Below are 11818 nucleotides of genomic sequence, written 5' to 3'. Positions count from 1 at the left end.
TTAGTCACATAATCACTAATGCTTCTATTGCCTCTCCAAGTGTCGTGATAATGTTGCTTAAGTTATATCTTCATTGCTTTAGTGCGTCCACCATACCCATCGTCTATGATATCCCAAGATTCTTTGTATGTGCTCGCTTTCTTAATGTGAAGGATCAAAATCTTTGAAAATACATGTAGACATCCAATGTAATACTTCCTTGTCTTTCTAATCCAATCCTTATCTCGGGGGGTTCACTATATATATATCCTCTATATAACGTGCGCTCATGGCCTATTTATAAATATCCTAATTTATGAAAATTTTTTAAATAAAACACAACCCTTTTCTATTCAATGTGTAAGTAACCCCTTTATATGACACCCTTCTGTATGTAAAAAATGGTGTTTTAAAAACCCCTTATTTTGAACTCACATTATATATACATATATTCACGAGTGACCCCCCCGAGATCCTTATATGCCTTCTACTTTTCAATAGGATTAACCTCTGGTAAGTTAGGCATGCATGCTAAGGAGCCATTGCCTAGCTCATAGAGGCAAGTGTGTGAGTTTCTGTCAATTGAAAGATCAAATTCTCCCAACTGTTGTGCATAGCTCAACACCTATAGATGGAAATATGGAAAAAATAAAAATAGCCATTCAACATGCAATACAAAAAAAAAAGTCAGGCATGCATCTTCACTTATAATAAGGTCCCATAAACCTGATCAATCACTAAGTTCTTCATGTAAAACTCGCTATCATTATCTTTAGTCAAAATTTCTCCCTCAATTTACATAGTGTATGTTATCCCAAACATGATTTTTGCACTAAAGATAATAGCCCAAAACTAAGCAAATGTGAGTCGAATGCGAAGGCAACGACCATGAAAACACATCCAAAAGTACGCTCAATGTGGGCATGCACGCGTTGATATATTCAATGTGTATTACTAGTTTTGCCAAAGTGAAATCGAAGGTGAAAGTAGCGCATGTGGTGGTTCTACCTTCTAATCGTAAAAGCACATCCGGTTAAACATGGGCTAACGGTGTAACGGCTAGTTTTCCAACGGTCAGACATGGGGGGAGGAGGGGAGTTTGAAGTTTGAAAGATATAAGGAGGCCCCGTTCAACAATTACATGTATATCCCGCAGACTAATTCAATAGGGTTTATCGTTCGCGCAGGTACTCGTTCCTCTCCGTCTCCATTAATCTTCCCGCAGAGAGAGAGAGAGAGAGAGAGAGAGAGAGAGATGCCTCTTCCCACCTCAGAGCGTCGTCTCACACGTAGCCAGACACGAATGGGAGCTGCTCCAGAAGGTAACTTCATGCTATTCCTGTGAAGTTCTGAATCTCTACTTGTGTTAAACTGCTAATCTGCAGCATATGATTCGTAGTGCCGTTCCATTTTCTTGAGAAAGCTTATCTTCTGCATTCCTCATGGTACTTAAATCCTAACGTACTGCAGTTCAGTTTATCTTGTTGAAGCTTTTATGAAACCGAAGCTCTAATGTAGATGCAGTTTCATCTAATCATTTCAAGAGCTCATGATGCTTAAGCTCTTATGTAGATGCAATGCTGTCTCATCTATAAACTATTTGAAGCTTGGTCTCTGGAGAACTTCGGACTATTAACTCCATTCCGTTACGTAATCTGTATGTAGAATCATTGATGCTTATCCATGTCTTGTGAACCAATACACATGTATCTTCTTTGCCTGCAGTAGCAGTGACCCCCTCCTCCGCCAAGCCCCCTGCCAGCGCAGCCAAGGTTAGAGCAGGACGAAGAGTGCTAGCTGCCATAGACGGAAACGATTCTCCCATTATTGGCTTGGTGCCCAGCTTGTCGGCATCCTGTGCAAACACTCCTTCTTCTCACCTCAAATCCGCCTTGGCTTCTCGTAGACCACCGCCTGTCGAAGAATCCCCCATTCATGGCTCTGCATCTCCAGGATCCACTCCCTTGGGAGAGAACCTGCTCCGTTCACAGGTTCAGCTTCTGCTCGAGAAGATGGAATCAGATGCCATCAAGCCTCCCTCTCTGCGAACCCTGTGCCATCTCAATGGATTCTTGGATTCGCCTCGCAGACTGGCAGCTCCCACGCCTCAAAACACGCCAGCTACCGGGGCCTTCTGCAACCCATCTGTTCCTACTCCAGAAATGGCGGCGTCTGCGAGCAGCGCGGGCTTGAAGAAAACCGAGTCAGCGATCGTCGAAGCCACTGGTTCGTCTTCTTCTGTCGAAGGGACGGTTCCTGCACTCGACGAGAATAATGCCACCTCAATTCTACAAGAGAGCGGTGTCAAGGTTTTCCTGAACCTCAATAAATCGCCTACATCTGAGCATTCTCAAAAGCAGGCTCCTGCGGAAGTGGAAAACGGGATAGAACAGAAATCCAACCCAGCGCAAATCACCATTGCGGAGTCGGTCACATCTGGGAGTGACCATCAGGTCATGCAGATAGCTCCATTGATAGAGGTAAGGATTCCGAGCATCGAACACTGGCCTGATTCGTTGTTTCTCTTGATTAATGATCTGGCGTGCTGTTTTGTGCTCCATAATCGTCCGATTGATTTTGTCATGTGGCATTTCCATAAACAGAGCTAATCTTGTGCGCCAAATGCTCGCTTGTACTGTCTGTGTGACGTTGTTATCTGGCTGATTGTCCACAAATTGCTAACTTAAGAAGGTCATGTTATCTGGCATTTGCATCAGAAGGTTGAGTTTTCTGATCTTGCAGATCATGGATGTCGAAAGCAAAGAAACCGATCTCTTTCTTGGGAAGAAAGCTACGCGGACTCTGCACTTCGATTCTCCTGCCAAGATAATAATGGAGGCCTCTCAGATGGCGATGATCGACGGCGAGAACAGCTCCGTGCGGGAGCTGGAAGACGACGAGGTGTCGGAATGGTCCGTGCTAGTGAACGTAAGCTCTCCTGCTGGAAAGCAGGACGCGGAGCTCGTGGATGAGGCGGCGACACGGCAGGCGGTAACCTTCGTGAACACAGAGTCGGCCTGCCCGGTTCATGAGCACCTGCAGAAGAACCGCGAAGAGAGCAACAAGGTGGACCTGCTCTGGTCCGAGAGAAGGAAGGCGACCCCTTACAGGAAACGCCGGGATGAAGACGAGGAAGAAGACGAAGAAGCGGATAAAGAAGAGGAAGAGGAGGATTATTGCAGCGAGAAGGACGACGGTGAAGGACAAGAGGAGTATGGAGAATGGCAGGAGGAAGAAGAAGACTATGCTGCGGATTGTGATGTTCTCTGTCAGAGCTTCAGCGGCATGAGAATGGAGGAGGAGGATAACGATGATGCAAATGTCGGTCTGCCTCGAGGTGAGGGCAAGCACATCCGCTTCCTGTACGACAGCGAGGGTGAGAACATCGAAGAGGAGATGGAGGTCACTGGTGAGACCATGGTGATCTCCGGCGCTGTCCTTCTCAGGGGTCTCCCTGCCCCTCAGGGAAGACACCTCCGCTTTCGCTCCGGTGAGGAAGAAGATGAAAGATGATCTGGCAACTCTGGATCACGAATCACCAAACATGGCCTCCTAATCAGGTATCTGTGCGCTGCATTTACACTTCTATGCAAACAGTTTAGCAGTTCCGTCTAGGCCAGTATGCCATGGTTGATCTTTGTGGTTCATTAGTCGGTTTCCACTCATAAGCAGCTGCAGACAATATGATTTAGGTTTTTTAATGGTGTTCTCCCCCTTCGATGCACATTTTCTTGACCAAAAATGTCATGAACTGGTGCAGACAAGTATGACATCTACACTGCTGTGCCGAGATGCAAAAATTTAGCACTCCCAGTCGGACAGACCCCGTAGTTCATTTACCAGTTTCCTTCCATGAACTGCAGCGCACTACTATGCCATGGGTTTTCTCACAATTTCTGCAACTGCTGCACACTAGTATGCAATGCAATAGTGATCTTCTCCACTAATATAACTCGTGATAGCTACTTGAAATTCGTAACAGGTTTTTCTGATAATGTCTGCATCTGTTTGTATGTGCAACTTATAGATGTTGTGGGCAAACGATTACAAGGAATATGAACGGGATCATCACGCTTCATGGAAGACTGGGATCGTCACACCAAGCGCATGAATGATCATACTGATCATTTTTGAACACATGGCTCGGCGTTAGCGAACCTATGCTGGGTTGTAGCAACAGTCATTGATTTGAATAATCCAAGTACCAAAATAAGGAAGGAAATTGGGTTTGCAAATTTTTCACAAGGCTAATTCTTCTGCTCTCCCACAATCATCATGTTAGAGTGATTTCATGCTATAATTACAAAAATCGTCCAGAATTCATCATAATGGAGTCTATATTTGCGCATTAAAAGCAGACATACATTATATAATTCGCGTGTGTTGTGCTACGATTGTTCATGACAACCTGTCACAAGTGTTCATGACCGCCTGCAGTCCGAGGTGATGATACTAGCGCATTACAAGCACATATACAATATTGTGCTACGAATGTTCATGACAACCTGTCACAAGTGATTATGCGAAGGGGTGTGCCCTCTACTCTCGATATCTCAACCCAATTTCTCTCACGCATCCCATCTCGATTCTCGACTCGTTTGAGCCCCCCTTGATTATCTCATCCCAATTTTCCAACCAGTCCTTGGGATCATGGCAACATCGACCACCCAATTTGCCCCCCTCAACCCCATCTCCACTCATCAGATAGAATGTCACTATACTATACCTTGATCATATTAATTGGAGAACAGAAAAGAACCAGGACCCTTGGTTTATCTTAACACCATTTGCCTCCCTCAACGCAAATGCTACATGAGATTGATCCCTCGATCATCTCAACCCAATTTGCCTCCCTTGAACGATCACCTTTACAGCTAGCTAGACTTCGTGCTGATCATTTGGATTATCGCAAGAAACCCATCCAGTGCTCTGATTCTACAGTTCTAAGTATCATAGCCATTTCAGCATGAAGAGAGTCAAACCAATTGGCTGGGTTGGTAACTTGGGCACTTCTGAAAAGTATACTATTTCTTCTACTCCAGATATGCTTCATGACTATTCTTGAAATAAGCAGTATCAATCTCCACGTAGCTTCATCCAAGTTGGCCTCGTCGCCAAAGAAGACCGTGGCAAAGCCAAACTCGGCTTTAAGGTTTGCACCCTTTAGCTACTTCCTCACTCTGTGCCAAAGGGGTTTGATTACCAGGCAATCCCATAGTAAGTGTTTTTCATCCTCTTCATGACTCTTGCATAGTGGGCAAAGTGGAGAGAGATGGGGATTTTTCTAGCCAGTCTTGCCCTTAAGGGAAGCTTCTTAATAAGGAGTCTCCATCTGAAGCAATTGAGCCTATGTATTGGTGTGTTCTTCCACACTCGCTTAGTCCGTTGTTGCCAGGTGGCAAGGGTAGCCAGAGGGCTGCATTTCTTCCATTTATCCTTCAATGTGAGAGGGATGGCCATAGAGGGAGGAGGGCTAAAGTCCTTCAAAGACTTGCATTTGATAAGCTGTTTGCCTGCTTGGCTAGTTAGTGCAAGAAGGGGCGGTGAGTTCCTGGACATTAGTGAGCTGGGCCAATCATTTCTGTGCTGCGCAAGAACACTCTGTAACCAGAGTGACTCCCTGGTTGTCATGCCAAAGCTAGTTTTGGCAAGGTCAAAGAGAGGGATGGCCATAGAGGGAGGGCTAAAGTCCTTCAAAGACTTGCATTTGATAAGCTGTTTGCCTGCTTGGCTAGTTAGTGCAAGAAGGGGCGGTGAGTTCCTGGACATTAGTGAGCTGGGCCAATCATTTCTGCGCTGCACAAGAACACTCTGTAACCAAAGTGACTCCCTGGTTGTCATGCCAACGCTAGTTTTGGCAAGGTCAAAGGGAGACCAATCATCATGGGTACGATCCCAAAGCTGTGACCAGAAACTTAAGCCTTTAGTGGCTAATGCTTTTGTGAGAGATCTATTGCAAAGTACAGGTGAGCTTGGAGGATCAAATGGAAAGGGATTAAGCCAAATTGATGAGGGATGGCCATAGAGGGAGGGCTATAGAGGGAGGGCTAAAGTCCTTCAAAGACTTGCATTTGATAAGCTGTTTGCTTGCTTGGCTAGTTAGTGCAAGAAGGGGCGGTGAGTTCTTGGACATTAGTGAACTAGGCCAATCATTTCTGCGCTGCACAAGAACACTCTGTAACCAGAGTGACTCCCTGGTTGTCATGCCAAAGCTAGTTTTGACAAGGTCAAAAGGAGACCAATCATCATGGGTACGATCCCAAAGCTGTGACTAGAATTAAGCCTTTAGTGGCTAATGCTTTTGCGAGAGATCTATTGCGAAGTACAGGTGAGCTTGGAGGATCAAATGGAAAGGGATTTAGCCAAATTGATGAGGGATGGCCATAGAGGGAGGGCTATAGAGGGAGGGCTAAAGTCCTTCAAAGACTTGCATTTGAGTCTTGCATTTGATAAGCTGTTTGCCTGCTTGGCTAGTTAGTGCAAGAAGGGGCGGTGAGTTCCTGGACATCGGTGAACTGGGCCAATCATTTCTGAGCTTGGAGGATCAAATGGAAAGGAATATTAAGCCAAATTGATGAGGGATAGCCATAGAGAGAGGGCTAAAGTCCTTCAAAGACTTGCATTTGATAAGCTGTTTGCGTGCTTGGCTAGTTAGTGCAAGAAGGGGCGGTGAGTTCTTGGACATCAGTGAATTGGGCCAATCATTTCTTAGCTGCGCAAGAACACTCTGTAACCAGAGTGACTAGTGCAAGAAGGGGCGGTGAGTTCCTGGACATCGGGAGTGACTAGTGAATTGGGCCAATCATTTCTGAGCTTGGAGGATCAAATGGAAAGGAATATTAAGCCAAATTGATGAGGGATAACCATAGAGGGAGGGCTAAAGTCCTTCAAAGACTTGCATTTGATAAGCTGTTTGCGTGCTTGGCTAGTTAGTGCAAGAAGGGGTGGTGAATTCCGAGTTCCTGGACATCGGGAGTGACTAGTGAACTGGGCCAATCATTTCTAAGCTTGGAGGATCAAATGGAAAGGAATATTAAGCCAAATTGATGAGGGATAACCATAGAGGGAGGGCTAAAGTCCTTCAAAGACTTGCATTTGATAAGCTGTTTGCGTGCTTGGCTAGTTAGTGCAAGAAGGGGCGGTGAATTCCTAGACATCGGTGAATTGGGCCAATCATTTCTTAGTTGTGCAAGAACACTCTGTAACCAGAGTGACCAAAGTGACTAGTGCAAGAAGGGGTGGTGAGTTCCTGGACATACATCGGTGAATTGGGCCAATCATTTCTTAGCTGTGCAAGAACACTCTGTAACCAGAGTGACCAGAGTGACTAGTGCAAGAAGGGGTGGTGAGTTCCTGGACATCAGGAGTGACTAGTGCAAGAAGGGGCCAATCATTTCTGAGCTATGCTAGAACACTCTGTAACCAGAGTGACTCCCTGGTTGTCATGCCAAAGCTAGTTTTGACAAGGTCAAAAGGAGACCAATCATCATGGGTACGAAAGATGTGACCAGAATCTTAAGCCTTTAGTGGCTAATGCTTTTGCGAGAGATCTATTGCGAAGTACAGGTGAGCTTGGAGGATCAAATGGAAAGGGATTAAGCCAAATTGATGAGGATGGGGCCGCGTTGCCCTGCCTGCTAAATTTAGGAGACCAGTTAGATTGTGAGATGACAACTTGCCAACTTCTTACTAAACTTTGGGCTGTTGCTGATTGCGGGATGTGAATCATTTTCTGGTAATTACAGACCACGGTGATCCATGTCTTCAATACTACTACTGACCATGGCTGGTTGTCATTCAGCCTTGTGAGTACTCTGAATGCCAGTCGATTGGCCTTGTCTACTAAGGCTTCTATAGCTTCTTACTACTAAACTTTGGGCTAATGCTGATTCTGGGATGTGAATCATTTTCTGGTAATTATAGACCACGGTGATCCTTGTCTTCAATACTACTGACCATGGCTGGTTGTCATTCAGCCTTGTGAGTACTCTGAATGCCAGTCGATTGGCCTTGTCTACTAAGGCTTCTATAGCTTCTTACTAAACTTTGGGCTATTGCTGATTTCGGGATGTGAATCATTTTCTGGTAATTAGCAACAGCCCACGGTGATCCATGTCTTCAATACTACTGACCATGGCTGGTTGTCATTCAGCCTTGTGAGTACTCTGAATGCCAATCGATTGGCCTTGTCTACTAGGGCTTCTATACTAGCACCCCCTTCATCTCTTCTTGAGGTGATTAGGTCCCATGAGATTTGGTGCATTGCAGGGCCTTCCTTCTTCTTCCACAGAAACTGTCTGAGCATCTTCTCAACTTGGCCCCAAGCTGTCTTCCCAAACACAAAGAGGGAAGCCATGCACAGTCTGTGAAGAGAGAACATTCTTGATCACGGTGACTCGCCCTGCCAACGTCAAGGATGAATTCATCCACTTGGCCATTTTCTGCTGAATCTTCTCCAGATACCCATTTAAACCTTTAACTAGGAGTTATGCCAACCCCTATTGGAGCTCCAAGGTAACGTGCAATTTCCCCCGGCTTTACTACCCATAATCAAGCATCCAGTTTTGTGGGTCCCCTAGAGTAAGAGGGACGAGTTCAGTCTTGCTTCTGCTTATGAACGAAGAGGAGAGTAGTGCAAAGGCATTGAACGTGCCCATTAGTTCATCTAGTGATCTTTTCTTTGCAGCCACCAGAGATCCGCTATCATATGCAAAGAACAGAGATGGTGAGCATGATCCATCAGGCAAGGGCATCCCTCGGATAGTACCATCCTATACTTTCTTGTCTATGTTGCGAAGGAGTGGGTCAGTAACTAATGCAAGCAAAAGCGGGGCCACAGGGCACCCTTGGCGGATCGATCTCCTAAGGACGAAAGGCCAAGTTACTGAGCCATTAATGCTGATGGAGGCTGTAGCATTGGTAAACAGAGCAGTGATCATATCTGTGAAGATAACCCCAAATTTGAATGCTTCCATGACCTTCCTGATAAAATGCCAGTTGATTCGATCCTATGCTTTGTCTAGGTCGATATTGGACAAAATCAGACTTGTGTGTCAAGGTCAGGTCCACGGAGAATAGAAGATTTAGCACTGCATCCTGAATTTTCCTTCCATTCAGAAACTCATACTGCCTCGGGTGTACAATCTTACCCATTAGGTTTTTGACTCTGAGGGCAAGAGCTTTAGACATTATCTTATGACTGAAATTAAGCATGGTGAGTGGGTGCCAGTTGTTTACCTTATTTCTCATAGGAGACTTAGGCACCAGCTTGATTAAGCCTTGATTAATTTCTAGGGTGACACATCCAGACTTCCAGATGCTATTCATCATGTCCCATAGGTTTTCCCCACATGATGTCTAGAGGGCTTGGAAGAGCTCAAATGTGGCAGGCCATTAAGGCCAGGAGCTTTGCCCTTCTTCATCTAGAAGATGGCTTGCTAGAATTCCTCCAGAGTGAACGGCCTATCTAAGGCAAGAGAGTCACCTAATGTGATGGGGATCACAACTCCTAGGTATCTAGCAACCTACTGATGATAGTTAGGGGGTAGCGCAGACTCCGCCCCTACTGTGGAGGACATATACTTCTCGAAGAGTCTCAAGATGGTGTGCTCATCAGTGTGGAGTGTTCCATGCTCATCCTCAATCCCTGGATGGTCTCTCTAGTCTGCTTTGCTCTAAGTGATGCGAAAAAGAAAGCATTAGGTGTGTCGCCAAACCTTTCCCATTGACCCCTGAGTAGGGTTTTGGCAGTCTGAACTGAGTAGTCCTCCTGTGTTTTCAAGAAGTGCTCTATTTGCCTTAGATGGCTCTGAGCAGTGAGGTCTCTAGGGACTACCGCTAGAACCGGCAGGAGGTGTTCTCTGGCATTTACAGCAGCTTGGATGTCCATTCGCCTTCTGGCTGCAATCATACAACCGTGCTCTTTCGCAGCTTTGATGGTAGTGTTCAGGCATTTTTGCCATCTGAACTCCGGTGCTAGGGAGGAGTCTCAGGCCATCTCACAGGACTCTTGTAGTCTGCCCATAAAGGCTTTATCCTTCAGAAATGATGTGTTGAAACAAAATGGTGGCAGGCCATTTTTCATGCACCCTGTCAGGACAAGATGGCAAGAGATTAGAATCGGAAGGTGGTCACACGCTGCTATCTCGCTTAGCATGTGGTATTTAATTCTCCCACACATCCACCATGCGCCATGAGTGGCATAGAATCTATCAGGCCTGCATGCATGCCACGTATCACCCACATGGCGATTATGCCAAGTGTAGGGGACTTCAGTTGTGCCTAAGGCAAGTGTGGCCACATCTCTTAGCTCGCACGAGGTCTCAAACATACGCAAAGCTTCCAGTTCCTATTGGAGCATACACCATGTGCCATGAGAGCGGTCAGTGAGGAGGGTAGTCATATTCTAGTCTCCAGCTAAAAGTGCAGGCACATCCCCAAATATTCTCCTTCATTAGTTGCCACTGCTTAGCACGCTGGGCAGAACTGTTGGCTGCATACACAATGATGAGTATGAGTTCTGCGCTGCTGGCGTCTACTCTGGCTGCCATGGCGCTTCCATCTCCTACCTTCCATTCATGTCAAAGTTTGAGTGAGTTGTGTATTAACATGATAGTACCACCTTTGCCTCTACCTCTGAGGTCATGCATGATAGTGAAATCATTGATAGATATAGCGTAGACAGCCCTCTCATCCATTTTCACTTCCTGTAATGCTATCACATGCGGTTTGTATTTTCTGATTATTCCATAGCACACTTGTTTGCACAGGTCTAAACTGAAACCTCTTACATTCCAAGAGATCATTTTCAGTCTAGGTGACCACTTGCTCTATTCAGCACAATACATCAGGGGAGTCCATGAGTTCATGGTCATTGATGGGAGCATAGTAATTGTGATCCACCAGTGGTTGACGAGCAAGCAGCTTAATGGAGGGTTTGCCATTATTCTTGTTGTTGCCCTTCTTACTTGACACTAAGTTCTCCTTATTTTGTGTTGAGGTATGATTGATGGGTTTTGGTGCTGCCTTTGAGGAACTAGGCTTGTCCTTGCCAGGGGCTTGGGCACCAACAGGGGGACTCACCTTGCTTTTGCTTCCCTTTGCCAAGGATTGGACTTGAAGCTTTCCCTTTGCTATCTATTTGCGGCTGAGCATTGGGGTTTTGGGGTGAGCTATCCTTCTTTTCCTCCTCTCTTTCTCCCTTAGTATGGCGTTGGAGGCACATTTTGGCGAAGTGCTCGCTCCCATGACACAAATAGCATGAGTCAGGGAATGCCGAGAACTTAAGTGCAAGGGTGATCTCCATTCTTGATGCATCTTGTAGTTAGAGAAACTCCGATGGAGGGTTCCTGCGGTCCCACAAGATGCAGAATCGATGGTCGTTGCAGAGGAGTCCCCATGCATTGGCAGTGGTTGGGGTGTAGAGCACCTTCCCAAGTGATGAGGCGATGAAAGCCAGTTCTCCGTCCAGCCAAGGAGGTAGGTCCATAACATTAACCCAGATAGGGCATTCATGGAGAAGTACTCCTTTAGGGGAGAATGTGGGCGACCACGACAGTGTGTTCTTTTTCCAATGAAGCGGAACTGAAGGAGAGTGGCCTTACCTTGGCATGTGCCTTCAAATCATCGGGTGAACTCTTCCTCCATCGTGGGTCTCCCCAGAAAATACAGGTAAGCAGCAGTAGAAAGTAGATCAGAGTACCTTTGCTTGATCTTGTCAAAGGACAAGGAGACACTTGCTTCGTGGACTTTAGCTCCTTGTTCAATCTTAGCCTTGCAATCAACGCTTCTTTTGGACTGGTCATAGCGCAGCGTCCTCTCCACTTTTGCAATATCCACC

The 11818-nt window shown here is 46.0% G+C and overlaps 1 protein-coding gene across 3 annotated transcripts; it reads left to right on the top strand.

Annotated features, from left to right (window-relative positions):
- The first annotated feature begins 1116 nt into the window (after positions 1-1116).
- Positions 1117-4275, top strand: LOC148029286 (uncharacterized). Of its 3 annotated transcripts, none has more exons than XM_087688047.1 (4): positions 1117-1301; positions 1705-2459; positions 2722-3539; positions 4007-4275. In XM_087688047.1, exons 1-3 carry the CDS (start codon positions 1121-1123, stop codon positions 3490-3492), a joined length of 1707 nt encoding a protein of 568 aa, XP_087544173.1. In that variant the 5' UTR covers positions 1117-1120; the 3' UTR covers positions 3493-3539; positions 4007-4275. The 3 variants fall into 3 exon arrangements, with proteins under 3 accessions (XP_087544173.1, XP_087544172.1, XP_087544171.1); XM_087688046.1 differs by lacking the exon at positions 4007-4275 and adding an exon at positions 3740-3975; XM_087688045.1 differs by lacking the exon at positions 4007-4275 and having other exon boundaries at positions 2722-3975.
- The last annotated feature ends 7543 nt before the right edge of the window (positions 4276-11818 follow it).

Source organism: Lygodium microphyllum, chromosome 11 (genome assembly GCF_053477565.2).
Source record: "Lygodium microphyllum isolate KBCC chromosome 11, Lygodium_microphyllum_v1.1.10, whole genome shotgun sequence".
Taxonomy (NCBI): Eukaryota; Viridiplantae; Streptophyta; class Polypodiopsida; order Schizaeales; family Lygodiaceae; genus Lygodium; species Lygodium microphyllum.
Note: the sequence above shows the minus strand (reverse complement) of the source record. Positions and strands in the feature narration are given on the sequence as shown.